Raw genomic sequence first — 17,665 nt, 5'->3', positions numbered from 1 at the left:
ATGACATAAAATTCCTTCTTGACCCCTGCTATTCAGAGTTATTGTCTTGGAACATAGAATTTGATTATCTCTTTTCATTGCATAACTACAAATGTTAGGATAGGCTGTAAAAGTATGGACTCTTTGTTCAATCTAGCTTCCAGGCTTTGCTTCTGATCACCTGAAGTTCTTTTGATTAATACGGCTAGTCACGAAAACTCAAGATTACCAAAATGAGAGGGGAAGGGATTCAGTCTTCTGGTTCTAACTCTAAAACATCCCACCGGATGCAAGCGTACTTGCAAAAAGTTTGCCTCAAGTGTCCTCTGTCTCAAGTTGCACTGACAGCCCAGGAGGGTGGAGCCCTTACAACCTGCTTACTGGGGCGTGTGCGTGTCTGTGGGTGTCGGGGCACGCGCAGGACACACAGGGACCCACTTTCGTAGTCTCGCTCTCACCTCAAAGGCTGTCAACTGTTACGCCCCTCCCTGCGCGCACAGCCCCCTTTTTACCCCATCCTCCTCACGCCCCGCCCCCAAAGTAGGAGGTACCACTGTCGTTGGAGGATGCGCCCCTCACTTCTATTCGAGAACCAATCACTAGAGTTCTAGTGGAGAGCGGCGGAACCAATGGATACGCTCGTTTTGGCAGCTGCCGGGTCTGGAGCGCCGGGAGGCGGTGCCGGGGGCGGGGTGCAATGGGGGGATTAGTTGCCATTCCGAGTGAGGAGTGGGTAGAAGCGGCGGCGGCGGCGGCGGCGTTTGCGGTGGCGCGGATCCCGCGGAGCTCCAGGCACCTCGAGGCCCTTTCCCTTCACCCCGGTCCCCAGAAGCAGGGGTCCCGGGCCTCCCTGCAGCTGCCGGGTTCTCCCGCGTGTGCAGCCCCGCGCGGGCTGAGGAGAAGGCTGCGAGCGGCCCCCTGGGCTGCGTGATCCGGGCGGTTGCCCTGTCAGCGCGATGCCTGGGGCGGCGGCTGCGGCGGCGGCGGCTCCGGGCTCCTAGCGGCCCGGGCTGTGACCGCCACGCCGAGCCCAGCCGGGCGGTTGGGGCCGTTGGACGTTTGTTTTCGCAGCCCTCCCCTCCCCCCTCGCCGAGGCAGCGGGGGTGTGCGTTGGGAAGGGGGAGCCCAGAGACTCCGCCCCCTCCCCGATACCCCCGCCCCTCCCCCTTACACACTCGCACGCACTATCGCGCCGGCTCCCACACGCTCGCGCGCCTCCCGCCCCGCGCCTCCGTGTCGGCCGGCGTCGTCCAGGGCCCGCGGAGCGACCATGTCCACTGCCTCCTCCTCCTCCAGTTCCTCTCAGACCCCTCATCCCCCGCCGCAGAGGATGCGGCGTAGCGCCGCGGGCTCCCCGCCTGCCACCGCCGGGAGCGGGAACGGTGCGGGCGGCGGCGGCGTGGGCTGCGCCCCGGCTGCGGGAGCCGGCCGGCTGCTGCAGCCCATCCGCGCCACGGTACCCTACCAGCTCCTGCGGGGCAGCCAGCACAGTCCCACGCGCCTGCCCGCCGCCACCGCCGCCTCGCTGGGCAGCCTCCCGGGGCCCGGCGCGGCCCGCGGCCCCAGCCCGCCCAGCCCGACGCCGCCGCCGGCCGCAGCCCCGGCTGAACAGGCGCCCCGGGCCAAGGGCCGCCCGAGACGGTCCCCTGAGAGTCACCGGAGGAGCAGCTCACCTGAGAGACGGAGCCCCGGCTCGCCCGTGTGCAGAGGTAGCGAGCCCAACCCTCCCGTCCTCCCGGGCTGCGTCTCCCCGACGGTGCCCTCCGTGGAAACTTCAGCCTCTCCGGGCTTCTCTTTGCTAGTGCATTATCGAAGGTGTGAAAGTGGCTCTGGGAATCTCAACCCCCTGCGGTCGCCGCGGGGCTTGGAGGAGCGAACTGAAAAAAGCAACTTTTATTTGACCCTCGTGCCGCCCCTCAGATTTTATCTTCCATCACTCGCCTGCCTCGAAAGGTTTTTCAGTTTTAAGAGCTGGCTAGCTCACTCGTGTGTTTGCTGTTTGTAGCCGGGGAAGGAGAAACTGGGCGAAACACTTAAACACGCACACAAACTCTCCAGCAGCGGATAAGGTGGTGGTTGTAATCTCTACAGCCTCTTTGTGCTTTCCTGCAAAGTTCGTAACGTGCCTGTAACTACCGGGATAATTTTTTTTTCTTTTTTGGAGGGCTGGTGGCGTTAGTTATGATGTAAGGATATCTGCTGGATATGTAGAGGGGACAGTTTTGAATGTGCAATTGAAGTGTATACTTTTTTCCCCCCCAAGTCTACCTACCTCTCTATATAGTCGTGCATCAGAGCACTACTGCGCTAGAAACAGTTTATGCCCAACCCGAGATTTCCATGGTAAATTTCTAAAAACCTGTTTGTGGAATGTATTCATTTTTTCCTTTCATTTTTTAAGTATACTTAACAGTTCAGCTGGGATGTTCAAGGATCTCAAGTTTCTTTTTTGTTAGGTGTCAAAGGTAAGGGTGAACTGATGGATGCTTTGGGCTTCCCTTAATGTTTTCTGTTTTGGTTTTGTTTTGTTTATGTCTAGGGACACAGTGCATGATGTAGTTGAGTCCTGGGGGAGAAAAGGAAGATTAGCCAACACAGGGACTTAAAGCTCGTAAGGAAGGGTGGAATAGCTAATAGTATTAGATACCAGCCTAGAGCTACAGATGCTGCTGCTGCTGCTGCTGCTGCTGCATTGTGGAGGGAACGATCATACTGAGTGGAAAAATCTCTGCTTGGAAGGGAACACTGTCAAGCTCTGTATAATGTTTATGTGGTATGTGGAATTTTTTTTTAATGGAGTTTTCTCAATGAAGGTGTTAGAGTTGGAGAAAGTGGTTGCCTGCATTATGGTTGCAGTTTTAGTGTTTTTATTTTAATATTTCAGACCTGTAATTAGCATGTTGCCAAAGCAGTTGTTTTCTGGCCACTTGATGGTGAACCAGTGTAGGATGTAGTGCAGTGGGATGAGTACATGGGCACTAAGAAATACATCCTGTAATCTGTATGCACTGGGAGGAATTTGCTCCCCCACTCCTCCCCCAGGTCAAGCCAGCTGCTGCAGAAACTGACATCCTCCAGCAAATCCTGAATGAATGAATGAAAACAACGTGATCGCCCTAATAATGACCACAACTGAACACACATCTTTGGCTGTATTTTATAGAAAAGGCCACCATTTTCTAACAGATTAATGCCATATGCAACTCCCTTTTCTAGAGTTATATGACATGAGAGGTAACAGAATGAAAAAGAAAGCAGCAGTTCCATAAATTTTTGAGTGATTTAGCTTCAACAGTGCATAAATTGAGTTTTGGGATTCTCTTTTAGGGACTAATGTAAGAGGCATAAAATAAACATTGCACATTGTGTACAGAGGGTGTTTTGGGCACAGTAAGAGAAGTTCTGGCAATTGCTGCAACAATATAATGGCCATCTAGTACCTCCTCCGCTTTTGTTGATAAACACTAACACCTTACAACAGATAATAGTACAACTTGTTTTTCTGCGTCATTCAAAAGCCTTAATTGCTTACGAATTACATGCTCCATCATCAAGTAGTTTTAATGAAATTTGTGATCAGGCTTAAACTCTCCTCTTTGTTGTAGGGTGGCACATCCGAGTTTAATGCAATTTTAATGCAATCATGATGAAAACACTTTTCCTGAGTCTGGTTGTGCAGCAGACAGATTTGCAGCATCAGAGAGCTTGTGTTGGGAATGGAAGGGCTTACTCTGCTAAAGATGTTTTTCTACTGTTTTTAACACCGGGTGGTTTTGTCAGTTTCTTACACTGAAGTGATTTTGAATGCAGACTCTTATTCTCCCAGTTCCCTGATTATATTACTCCTATGTTACTTATCCACATCCCACCTTGTTCTCCCCACCCAAATTAAAACTATACTACTGATCTGTTCTGTTTACTTAGCCATTTAAAGTCTGTACTATGGAACAGTTGATTTAATTTTTCAAATGATTTTCTTCTCAGTTTCTTTTGAATTCTGCAAGATTCTGACTTCAGTGGATTTTAGCCTCCACTGGTCAAGGCTCCTGCCGCTGCCACTGCTGCTGCAGACACTGACATCACTATGCTGCATGAATGAAAAACAACAACGTGCTCCATTTCTTCTTTTGCTCTACACCTCCTTCCTTTTCTGCACATTTCAGTGGTGTGTGTGTGTATGTGTGTGTGTATAAGATGGTGGTGTTATACTGCATTTTAAACTATATTTTAAAGTGTTAAATTAAGTAGATGGTGTTTCAAGGGATATGTGTTTAGTATAGAGGCATATTGTTTACAAAAAGCTGCAAGTGCTATGGGCATTTGGACTAGAGGTGACATACTGAGCATTCAGTATTTTATTTATTTTATCTGGGTGATGGTTATGAAAGAAAATATGAAGCCTTAAAAAATATTCTTTTGGTAATTCTTTAACCAAGAAGAAATTATGAAACAACACAATTTCTAAACACATTATATCATCATCTCCCTCTTAAACATTCTTAGTATGCATATTTGTAGGGTTAAGGCTACAGTAATAGAGAATTGATATTCATATTATTTCACAAGGCTGAAGAAAAACTGAATTCTGTAAATAGGAGCAATCAATTTTAGTATTATGATATTAATTTATAAATCTAACAAAAAGAGATGGTAATATCTTTTATTTTTGTAGCATAGTTTTAGATAATTTAAACAGCTACCATAATAGAAGATGCATAAATCTCCAAACACCTTGCTCTATATAGAGAGCATGGAGTTTTATAAATTGAAACTTTTGTTTATGCTCATGGATCATCCTCTTTTTGTTTGCATTTTTTTCTTTCTTTTGTATTTTTAAAACTTCAAGGTTTGTTATTTATATTCATTTCTGTACTTCTGCCATTAGCAAAATGTCACCCTCCCCCTTGCTTGGTTCTGAAGGGTCTTGAAGTGGTGAATGACAAGCTGCTGAATGCATCCTCAGGCTCCCTGTGATGTGTTTGTAATAGATGTAAAATCATAAAGTATTATGCAAATAGTTATTTTTTTGTAATGGTAATATATAAAGTCTACCTTTGAGATAAAGAGAACAACTCAAATGAGAATATAGCAGGATGTTAGTGTTGAAATTAATGATCTTTGAGCCAAAATCATTAGTAACAACCAAAAGAAAATATAATAAAGTTGCTTCTTTCTGAAACCTCATAAAGCAAAACCCCCGGATTTAAACACAGAACAAATACTCAAGATTTTTACTGTGCAAGATAGTAAGTAGCAAATGCAAATCCTCTTGTAGTTTTGTTTTCATAAAGATTGGGTATTAGGATGAATTACAAGTTTTAAAAGATGTAAAAAGAGTTGCATTTAGAGTACTCTGGATGGAGAATATTGCTTGTTTTTAAGTGTACCACATCCAATAAGGAAAACATGGAAGAGCTTGTAATTTATATAGCCCCTGCTATGAAAAATAGCATGTGTTGGTTCCTGATTTAACAGATCTGATTTATTTAGGCCTAATACTCTAACAGATTGCTAACTCTAGAGTGCAATTTGATTAGACTTTTTCATGAGCATCTTGAGAACCTCATTGTTTTATACATAAAGAAGTTATGATTCTATTTTAAAAGGTAATATAAAGCCAGGCAGCATATAATGTTGAATGACTGCTTGCAATATTTGTGTGTCTATGTGTTTTAATTGATTCATTTGCTTTCAGTTTTTTATCTTTTCATTAAATTTCTCTTTTTAAGTTATTTTTATGTGTGCTCAGTTTGGGTAATGCAAAAAATTTTAATAACTTTTTTCTCTTACTCTTCCCTTCCTATAAAGTTTATTCTCAGGCTGATATTCTTGAAAATTAAGATCCTCTCCATTTTAAAATCAATTTTCTTAGACTGCTTATAGGAACTTCTTTCAAAGCTTTTCTATACTTCTTTCAAAGCTTCAAAATACATTGAAGTTTTAACTTTTTCTAAAGTGATAGATTTCAAATACTGATTTTGGGGAAAGGTTTTCAGCCTCTGAGAACTGCACTAAATACCAACAATGTTTATTATTTATGGACCTAATTTTTCCCCATCAAATTATCTTATGGTGCTGAAAATTTCTAGATCAATGAGTGAATAGCAAAATAGATAAATGAATTTATAGTTATTTAATCATTCTACTGTCTTATGTTCAGAGATTATATTCCTCTCAGATAACTATTACTCTAAGCATATTGAATATTAAATACCTAAGATGAATAAAACACCTTAGTTATTTTTAATTGTATGTAAAGTTTTATGTGCATATATCAAACTGAAAATCATTTTATTAATTACTGTACTTTTTACAGAAGGACATTTTATTCACTGCAGTGTACAATTTCTGCAAGGACTTAATGCAAATTAGGGTTTGTACATTGGGGAAATGTTGAAGGATAATAACATCCTTGTGGTTTTTATTTTATTTGTGACAATGTGGACTATATGTGAATAAGAAAATGAAGGAGTAACTGGGCTCCGTGGCCGTGAATAAAATAGAAATAAATGACAATGTTCAACAAATGGCTGCTACTAGGAGAGGGTTTTCCTTAAGTCTAAAATTTAAAACATTTCTAAAAATCTGTTTTATAAAAACCTTCACATGTAGCTAATAATCTGGCAAGGAGTATATACTAGTGACTTTGTTATTCTTAATTTTAGTTTGTTTTTTTCTACGGAACCTAAAATTCCCAGATACCACCAGGATAGGCTTTTCTACAGCTACTGTCAAGGGTCTGTGCCTGGCGCTGTTGTCTTTTGTCTTCAAAATAAAATTTTATTCTCTTAAGTATCTAAGAAACCAAATCACTGACACTCTTTCTGTGCTATATACTGTTTAATTATTTTAACAAGAGGTTGAGCTTATCTAACCTATGGTCTCTAACTGGCTTGTCAAAAGTAAGCAGAGGAAAGAGAGTACAAATGTTCATCTATTAATATAGAAAGCCTAGGGAACTGATGAAAGAACCAGAAGGTACCTATCTTTCCCTCTACCCCTCCTCTGAACCCCTGGAAGTGACCATGACTTCACTTATCTTCCAGCTATTCTAGAAGAATATTTGTGCTTATTCTGTAAAACAAATTTTAATGGATTAGCAGTAATTCTGAAAAATCTAAGGACTTATGAACAAATTTTGGAAATTTCATTGTAGTATGAAAAAATATAGCAGATACCTTTAAGCATTGTTGTTTACTCCAAGTGAATGTTAATTGAGGCAAATACCAGAGGGCAAGTTCAATAATACCTCAGTGACTTCCCCTCTGTTATGCTATATCTCTAGTTGTTGTAGGTAGGAAGGAAGGAAGAAAACATATTTGAGTGCTAACTGTATGTATATTTTCATTCAGCAAGGAAGTGGATTTAGAATGTGATCTTCTGATTCTAGATCCAATGTTCATTCCACAAGACTATCCTGTTGCTCCTAACTCAAAAAGACTGTAATATTGATGATCAGCTGTGATTTCTGAGCTAAAAGAATGACAAAGGAATTAATTTTCTTTTGTTTCCATGGCACTATTATGCTGTACTGGGACATGCTCCGACATTTTCAGAAACTCTAAAAATGTGAGACCTAGTTTGGTGAATGTAAACTAAAATAGAATTATGGATGGATTGACCATTTTTCTCCATTTCTTTCTTGCATAAAGTGTATGTGAGGGTTGGAAAGTGGGAAATCCTTGTTCCTGAGGGCTCAGGGATATGAATTTGTTTGTATCTGGCCTTCCTTTTATGTAACCAAAATCTATACTGTCCTTGAATCACATTATAATGAGCAGAAGTGTTCTCCCCTCTTCTCCCTTCATAGATGTTAAAATAAATTAGTTATATATGTTGCTAAACTGATTAATGCTTCAGGATTCACTAAGCAGAGACTGGTCTCAAGGATTGGTTCAGCAACTGGCACTAGGTTGATTTGGCCCTCTTGGCCAAGAGGCTGCAATTTGTGCATTTGAAGTCTGTGTGTATGTAACTTAATCAAGTGCCACCATGGTGCACTTTAAGGATGGCTCACCAAAAATAAGGATGAATTAAACAAATGGAGCCCATGTTTGCATGAAAAGTTCTATGTCCAAATTATCTGCCAAGTTATTAGAATTATTAAGAAATCCACCAACCATCTAGATGTGTTTCATAACAAAAAGGCAAAAACTGCTAAAACTTGCTGCCTAGTACTACTGAAGATCAAATACCTATCAACTACTGACAGTAATGGTCCCTTATTTATCCAGTATGGCCATAAGAGAGAACTTTTGTGAATAGTCCATATAGCTAATTTTAACTTCTACATTAACTTTCTGATGAAGCATGTTCTAAAATTATTAGATACTTATTTTCTAAGCAGAAACAAGTGAATAAGACATAAATGAACTCTGTGACTTAATTAGCTCCATTAATAAATATTATATACTTAACAAAATGGTTACTATAGATGGTATTACTATAGATGAGATTGAAGGAGTATTGACTGCCTAGAGTTATGCTATAACTGAGTCTATAAATTTGCTTTTGGGATTATTTGCTGATTTTCTGACGAAGATAAAATGAAGCATGGGTGGCTAGATTATTCTTTGATAGTATAACCTGGCTCTTTTCTCTAGAATTAATTATAAAATGAAAGACAAAGTAATTTGTTTTCCAAATGGTTCCATAAAAGTATCTTAGAGACAAAAAGGTATACTGGGAAATATTAGATTTGGAGTCAACAGACTTGGGTTCTATTTTCAGTTTTAACATTTGACTTATAACAAGTCACTAACTCCTTGCATCTTATTTTCTCTGTCTTTAAAATGAAAGGGATAAGATTTTTAAGATTTTGGTTGAGTAGGGAAAAGATTTCTGCTATTGAAAGGAAAAAAGTTTATTAGACTAGAACTAGATGATTCTTAATGATAGTAGTTATCATATTTTGAGCTTTTATGTGAACTACTAATCTTGACCAGAACCCAATATAAGGTTCTTTTAGTATTATCTTTTCACAGATGAGGAAATGAGGTCCTGAGAAGTTAAGTAATTTGCCCAAGGTAATGCAGCATGCACAAGGGCCCTTGTGATGCTCTAAGTCTTGACTACAAGATAGCTGAAAGTTGCTTCTGGAACCCAGTTAGTGTGTGGGGCAGGAAAACATGCACAGTGGGTTGGTTACCCACTACCTATACAGTAAAGTCACAGAAAGGCTAAAAATAGCTTTGGGGGGTTGGATGGAGTTAGAGCCAAATTGGACTAGACTCTAAGGTCCATAGAACTTAAAATAGCTGTGTAAGTATCCCCAATGATTCAGACCCCAGGTATGTGTTAAGAATGTCATAGCACTTTGAAACCTTATTGTGCCATAATTGGGCTTTCCCCTTGGTCCTTAAATAACCTACCACTTTGTTAAGACAGAATTCAGCGTTACATTTTTAAATCTTCCTTTCCCATGAAATTTCAAAATCTGGGTAGAATAAAGTCTTTTTTGTTTTTTCATATTTGTCAACGTAAGCTTTAAAAAATCTGCCCATTTATAATAAAGTATCATAAGGCTTCATTCAGCCCCAACATTATGATTCTTTACTTTTATCCTTTGATATTTTAGCAGCATTTTACATAGTATCTTTCATGGCAAAGCAAGGCACGCTACCTTAAAAAATGATTTAACTCAGCTCCTTCACTTCTAGGTTTGTTGATGTGATGTAGAAAAGAAATTTCAGTCTCCATTTTAATAGTTTTTTCTAGGGTGTTTTTTACTGGAGTGTCATTTGTGCTTACTGTAAGCTCTCCATAATAGTCAATATAGAAATGATTCCTTTTATATATAAGTAACATTAAAAATTGTTAGGAGATTGAAAGTCTTCTATAGAGTCTGTGTGATGTATAAAGTTTCTCATGGCAGGGTAATTATATTTACTTTTCTAGTTAAATGTATTACTTTGTAAGTTGAATTAGTGAATTAATATTGATATCTTAGAAGATAATAAAGCTAGTTGGGCTTAGTTGCTCAGGGCTACATCAGGTCTAGCCATACAGAAACATTGCTATTCCTCATATAAACTTGTGAAGTGATCCTTCCATGAAGGTACAAAAAGATCATAGAAAAATACAGATTTGTTTATAAGCTAACTGTCTATAAACAAAATATATCTATGATATCTTTGAAAGTTCTGTAACAGGCCAGGCATGGTGGATCACTCCTGTAATTCTAGGACTTTGGGAGGCTGAGGCAGCAGAATCACTTGAAGTCAGGTGTTTGAGACCAGCATGGGCCATAGCGAGACCCTATCACTACCTACCAAAAAAAAAAAAAAAAATTAACTGGGCCTGGTGGTACGCACTTGTAGTCTCAGCTACTCAGGAGGCTGAGATGAGAGGATCGCTTGAGCCCAGGAGTTTGAGGTTTGTGAGCTATGATGACACCACTGCACTCTAGTCCTGGCAACAGAGCGAGACCCTGTCTCAAAAAAAAGTTGTGTGACAATGTCACTTTCTTTTTTCTAAAGTATTTTAGGGGTTACTCTGATGTATCACCCCTAAAAGAATCAACTGTCCTTTTCTTGCTTTAAGTCAAATCATTTAAGTGTATAGCACTTACTAAACAGGGGATGGTAAACATTGCTAAATGTATTTTTATTAGTATTACAAAGTTGGAGATTTAGAGTGTGCTCAGAAATTAGCTTTTTGAAAACAGCTACAATATTCTGCAATATTGTGATCAGATAGCTTTGAAAAAGTATTTTAAAGTCATATAATATTTTATATACCAGAGTGACCCATTATTAAAAAACACCTAGTTCAGTGGATTGCATTTGCTCACTTTTTGGGTAACATGGCCATGTGTTAATGTATACATAAAGATTAGTTTAGCTTTAATGTTATTTCAGTGATAATTTCATTCAAGAAATGTTTGAGTCACATATTATACTAGTTGTTGATAGTACAGTGGTAAACTAATGGATTTTTCATCCTCTTTCACACAGCAGATGTTTATTGAATCCCTACTATGTGTGAGGAACTATGTTTTGACCTCTACAAAGTAATTACACTAGGTGCAATTGGTAGGTTCACATTGTTATTTCTGAACAGGGATAATTTGTTTAAAATATGTCAAGCATTTGACCCACTATTCTCACTGAGCTTTGGATTTCATATATGAATTATTATGGTCTTATGCTTACCTAAGTTAGCTTGAACTTTTTGGTACTCTCTTTTGAAGTAGCAATTCTGTTCGTGTGTATTTTCTTTCATTAGATGAAACTTAGAATAGCTTCATTTTATGGCTTCTATAATATACATATATTACTGTTTATATGTATTTTAATATTCTAGTATAGTTTGGCCTAGAATGATGACACTGACCCTTTCTCTCTCTGCACACATATACACACACATCCTTGCAGAAGTCTGAACTGTATTGTTGGATGTGGCTTCTTGTGTAGTAATGTTGTAATATGTAGTAATAATGTGTAGTAATGCTGGACAGTGATGCCTTGTGAGGCTATTGAGATGAGTAGGGGACTTCGCTTTGACTAGACATCTGCTACTGCTGAACTAGAATGGAAAGTGATAAGTTTTTCATGCATTACATTACCATTTACTTGATATTTTGGTTGAATGCACAATGATCTGGTTTTCTTCCTTATACTCAGAATTTACCCATTTTTTATTTTTATCCACTTTATTTTTTACTTTAAAGAAATATTAGCATTATAGCCTTTCATATTACTATTCAGTTGTGTTAGTTAATCGTTAGTGAAATAGGTTGTCCTATTTTACTTTGTCCCAAGCATGTGGTCAAAAAAAAAAATAACATCTTTATGCAGATATTTCTATTTAATGAAATAATTGTTACACTTAACCTCATGGTAAAACAAATGATTTTAGATGAATCATATCTTGTGAGTTGATTTTTTTTTAATGTTGCATTATGGAACACTGAAGAAAAGCTTATAGCTCCTGAATATAGCCATATAATACACCATCTAAAATTGCATATAGGAATTTTAGGAAACAGGTATAAGAAAAGTAACAAAATTAATTATCATTAATATTTGTCTTGTTCATTTTAAAATATTATTCCATTCTTGAATTAATTACCTGAAAATGTAAAAGAAAGTAAATATATAGTACAGTAACTGAATCTTTTGATTATTTGACCCATTGTATTATTCCATAATGTAGTGATTCTAGAGGCTTTAATAGTTTAGTTACAATTTTTCATCTATCTTAACTTGTCTTAATGTTTCTGGAACTCTGTATTCAAGGTAATTTTGGTGGATGTGTGTGCTTCACCAAATAGCACCTGTGTCATTTTTAGCATTTCAACATTTACCATGGTTTCTTTTAGAAGGCTCTGCAGTAAATATTTGTTAAATCTTTACACAGGATTTACATAGAGTTTTCATATCACCAAATGATGATTGTTAGAGCATGCAGTCCTAGAAATATCTGACAAAAATTAAAATTAATAGGTTATATTTGTGTTGGTCATTTTCTAAAATGACTAATGGTTTAGGTAACTGATGGCTTTTTTCTTCATTTCGGGCCTGTCATTCAGTATTGGGGATGGAAAAACATTGATTTAGACCTTCACATAAAATAGAAGGAGCTGGTAGAGGTAGGTTGGACAAAGATGGGTGATACCAGGCTAGTCCACATTTTGAAAGTTGGTAGATGGGTTTCTACAGAGTGAGTTTCTAAGTTACATTTAGAGTTCTATTTAAGTGAATTTTGGTCTAATGAGGCTCCATGGAATCAGATTCTGTTTTACTTAGAGAAACTTAGAACCATCTTTCCTAAAATTTGATGGGCTCTTTCAATTAAAAATTTAAATGTCTTTATAGTCCCTCCTAAAGACCATGATTATACTGAGCTCCAAGTAAGGAGAATGTGAATTATATATTAATTTGCGCTTCATTATAATTTAAAAATTTTAAACTGTAAAACAGACTTTGAGGTAGTTATTTGCTTTATAGAATGTCTAACTTACCTGTAAGTAAAATGATAAGATGATTAAAATTACCAAAATGTTATTTACCACAAACTTTTTAGGAAGTCAGTTACACAAGGTTGAGGTTCATCTGAGGTTGTAAAAGCATATTACTGAATAGTGTAATTTCTTATTGCTGAATAAAATGTTCTGCTGACATTTAGCAAAATTAATATCCTAAGAAGCTATTCTAAATAAACATAAATAGATCTTTTCTATTCCCTTTCTAGTCTGTCTTAAAATTCTAAGAAATTTGCTATTCAAATAACCTCTGAAAGGGAAAGAACTCATATGCACTAATGATTTTATTTCGCACATTTCTCTATGAAAAGATATGCTTATATTAGATAAATATCCCAAAGCTTTTTCTGGAATATTTTGTTCTTATTAAAAAAAAAAGTATTACTTCAGTTATAATTTCATAGCAGACTGTTCCTAACCAGCTTCATGGAGGAATTATTCTCCTTCCTTCAAGAAAAACTTTTACAAAACCTTCTTTACTTATCAATACTGGGAGGACAAAGCCGTAAGTAAGCATAATTAGACTAGAAATACGATTAGTGCAGGATTATGATTTTATTTATAATTGTGTTTTCCTACAGGCTGATTTTAACTTAATGTTTCTATATATATACTTAAGGACCAAGAGATTAAGTGATCAACTAATCTGTTTATTCATAAAAGTCTATGCAGTATATGTGTGTCTGTGTGTGTGAGACAGTGTGTGCATGCATGAGAAGGAGTGAGCGCACACAAGCAAGAGTGAGAGCCCTAAAGTTCACATTCCTTTCTCAGCAATCACTGAATAATCACTGATTCCTAGTAAATTTCTCCATATAGAATAGAGGTTCATCATCATCTTTTCATGATACTTTAAGTAATTTAATGTACTGAGTGGTAGTGACTTAAGGATTTTGCTCACCATTTAAGATAAAACCAGTGGACACCCAACTAGACGTAGTCTTGAATGTCTCCTTGTGATTAAGGGGAAATTTACTATTTATAGTTTTACAATTCTATTTCCTTCTTGAAGGCATGTGTTGAATGCTAAATTCCTTGACTAAACTGTTGACTTCAGGTTTGTTTGGTAAGAAATAAGTTTGTTGTGTGGGTTTGGAGAAAAATTAATCAGTTTAGATATAAATTCCCTTTTCTGAATTATCTACCATAGTTTAGAATGACATTCCAGTTATCTGCAGTTTAATTTTCTTAACAAATTCATCATAATTTTCTCTGCTGGAGTTGGCTTTGTAATTTTTGAGCAGAAGATTATGTTGATATTTAAATTCCAAGTTGAAACAAGTGTTGAAAAGTATAGTTACTGCATTACCACTGACTAGAGTGGGTATTCTTATACATGGTACCTATGTATAGCAAATTAAGACAGACATGATCTTTACATTCTGTGAGTTTATAAATCTAAATATTTTAAAATATCATATAACTGTCTTGTATGTTTTGCTTATGCTCTTATCTTTTTGTTGATCCTATTATCATCTGTATGAAAAATTTTAATTTAAAGTATATTCAGCCTGTGTTTCACAAAATAGAATATGTCATACTTCCTTAGCATGGGAATTCATGTTCAGTTTACATGCTTAGAAAAAAGTGGCCTAGTGTATTTTTCTATGCTACTGAGAGAAGAAAACCAATTTATTAACAAACTTTATTTAATTGCAAGTTTAGGTCATTGCTTTCATGATTTATATGTAATAAGATATGACTGGAAGTACAGTTATCAAGATAAGAATTTTGAATGATTTAAGTTTAAACTCAGAGACTTGTTAATTTGTTCATTGGCTCTATGGAACACAGCCTTTATGATTTAGAGACATTCAGACCCAGAGCATCACTGGATTGAGTTCTCACTTGCTGTTAGCATATCCTTGATTTTTTTCTCTTCCCTCATTTCTACCATTGTACTGATCACTGTATGTTGTCCCATCTCCTCAAAATTATCTCCTGAATCTGGTGGCTTCTTTCTATTCCCTCTATGCCCTAATTATTACTTGTTGCTTGGACTGTTGGAATTGTCACCTCTAAGCCTTTTCTCATGCCAGTTGTCTTACATCTTTAATTTAGTCATTGTGTTGTTATAAGCACAGTCTTAGTTTTTTTTAATCTGATTTTAATGAAAGATTTCTATTGGCTCCTTGGTGAAAAGGAGTAAAGTCCAAAATCCGTAGCTTGACATAAAAGACTCATCTCAATATCCTCCACTGTGTCTGTGTGTTTCTGCCAAACTGAACTTACTTTTTGTTAAAAATGTTGTTATCCTTTTATAGCTCTATGTTTTGGATGCATGTTCTCTTGTCAGGAAAACTCATGCCTCCAATACACTTGGCTTTTTGCCTGCAAACCCCTAATTATTTTTGCAAACAGTATGCAGATATTGCCTTTCTCTGTGCAAAATATTCCTGACTTTTCCAGATTAAAGATAGGTGTTACTTCCTCTAAACATTTGAAGCACTATATTTACACCTTTACATTGTATTATAGCTGCTTCAGGAAAAACTCCCAACCTGTGCTTGCTTTGAGAAAAACACTCCTCAAATGGAGTTTTCTCTCTCTTTACACAGCACAAGAATCATCAATACAAAAGAAGACTTTTGTGACCAATATGTGTGTGTTCCCCCACATGCCAGGCAGCAGATACCACTTGGGCGTCCTCTAATTTAATTCTAACACTATCTAGAGAGAGAGAGTGTCAGATCCAACAGGGTGATGGCCCAGTCCCCAAAACTGCCCCCTTCTTTAGACACCAGTTACAAGTCTGGGCCTCCGGAACTTCTGACCAACAGGCTTTAAATTGCTTCAGATTCCCACAGTCCTCCTCTTTGGGTTTGATTAATTTGCTAGAGAAGCTTATAGAACTCAGGGAACATTTATATTTACCAGTTTATTATAAAGGATATTACAAAGGATACAGATGAAGAGATGTGTAGGAAGAGTGATGGGGGAATAAGTGCAGAGCTCCCATGCCCTCCTTGGGCACACCAGTCTTCAGGAACCTCTGCGTGTTCAGCTATCCAGAAGCTCTTCAGACCCAGTCCTCTTGGGTTTTTATGGACAACCATGAGAAATGTGATTAGGGTATATGGGATGAGACGCTCTCTGGAATGAGAGCCTACTGACTCACAATCAGAAAGGTAGGGGAAGCCAGATTCTGTTTTCTGAGGCCTAACTCACCCAACATTATAACAAAAGACTAAAACAAGGGCTATAGGAGTTGTGAACCAGGAATCATGGACGAAAACCTATAAAAGACACCACAATAGCTATTTAAGGCATTTGTCTTCTGACACGTCAGTTTCTTAAGAGCAGGAATTCTAGACTGTTTAGGATCACACTGCCCACCAAATATATTTCTCTACATGAATGTTTTGATTTCATTCTGTCAGTTTGCCTGAAATTTTACCAATTAAAGATTCTTTTGAATTGACAATTATCTTTTTTTTTTTAACTGCAGGTTTCTCTGAAAGAATATCCCTGAGACCCACTATCTTTGTGTGAATTAGTTCAATTAGATTATATTCCTTGTGATACTAAGCTTAGAACAACAATACCAAGAAAATGAGAATTTTCTTGAAGGTGAGAAGGGAATGATGGACATAAACACTTTTTGGAAAGAAAAATGTTAGTTTTCAGTAAGACTTGATGATGTGAACATATGAAAATACAGTTCCTCATTTCCATATGATTCCAAATCCCAAAATTTAGAACTCAGGCTAGCACTGGAATCTCTGTTGACACGGGTTTACCATTTATAAAAAGGTTTTTATGGTTAAGTCTGGTGTTAAAAGAATTCAGAAAGTTTAACTTTATTGTATATTTTATTTTAATGTCAATGAGGAAAGGGTTATTTTTGTCTTACTATGTGTGTTATTATTGATACATACGTATTATCAGTTTGAATTTACACACCACCTTGCTTTAACAAATACTTGATGAGAGTCCTGACTAATCCCTCAAGGAAAATCACTGTTCTTCAAACCTATTCAAAGAGATAACCTTGGGGAATTACATATGTACCTTAACTTTCTTGAAGTCTTTTAAAAGAAATATCTTCAGAACTAGAGCATTTCATTTAGAATACTCTCTGTGGGAATGAATCTCTCTTTTAGGGGTAGAGAGGACTTTTGAAAATAACCCAAAGTCATTAAGAACCTAATTGGAGAGTAAGGTAAATGATTTAGATTATCTTATTTGTGGTGACAGATTATGATGTTTATGCAGTCAGACTCACTTTAAAATTTGTTTCAAACTCTCTTGAAGGGTAATTCAGAAAAATGGAGTTGAGCTTTTCTGTATTAGAGACTTCTGTGTGTTCATCTAATCCTGTTTTCTCTCTCTGAGCCTACTTTAGACTGTATTCCCTAGCTCCCTATGCAGTTTGATAAGGCTAAATGATATATAGCACTTTCATCCTTGTTCAATAAAAATTGCCAGTTTATCCTTCTCATTCTTTCTTTTGCCTCTCATCTACCAACTAGGTGAGAGAATCTAGCAGAAGACTCTGACCAAGGCTTTAGGACAATGGTGGAGCCATAAGACGGAGGAAGTCTGAATCCCTAAATGATCATGTAGAAGACCATCTTGTCAGTCAGAAAGAAATACATTGGGCTTTTATTGTGATAAGCCACTAATTTTTTCAAATTGTAGTTGCTAGCATTACCAACCTTTCTGCACCTTAGAGTTTAAAGAAGGTGGTCCACCAGCTAC

The 17,665-nt window shown here is 37.6% G+C and overlaps 1 protein-coding gene across 2 annotated transcripts in view; it reads left to right on the top strand.

The window, feature by feature from the left end:
• Positions 1–687: 687 nt before the first annotated feature.
• GLCCI1 (glucocorticoid induced 1) overlaps positions 688–17,665 on the top strand; it is an 83,682-nt gene continuing 66,704 nt past the window's right edge. The window contains exon 1 of one of the 2 annotated variants that reach the window (XM_069461880.1): positions 688–1,688. In XM_069461880.1, coding sequence (XP_069317981.1) covers positions 1,250–1,688 — 439 coding nt within the window. In that variant the 5' untranslated portion in view covers positions 688–1,249. The remainder of the gene's footprint in view (positions 1,689–17,665) is intronic. The other variant, XM_069461881.1, reaches the window with a different exon arrangement.

This window comes from Eulemur rufifrons, chromosome 29 (assembly GCF_041146395.1).
Source record: "Eulemur rufifrons isolate Redbay chromosome 29, OSU_ERuf_1, whole genome shotgun sequence".
NCBI lineage: Eukaryota > Metazoa > Chordata > Mammalia > Primates > Lemuridae > Eulemur > Eulemur rufifrons.
This window is presented reverse-complemented; position numbering and strand designations above follow the sequence as displayed.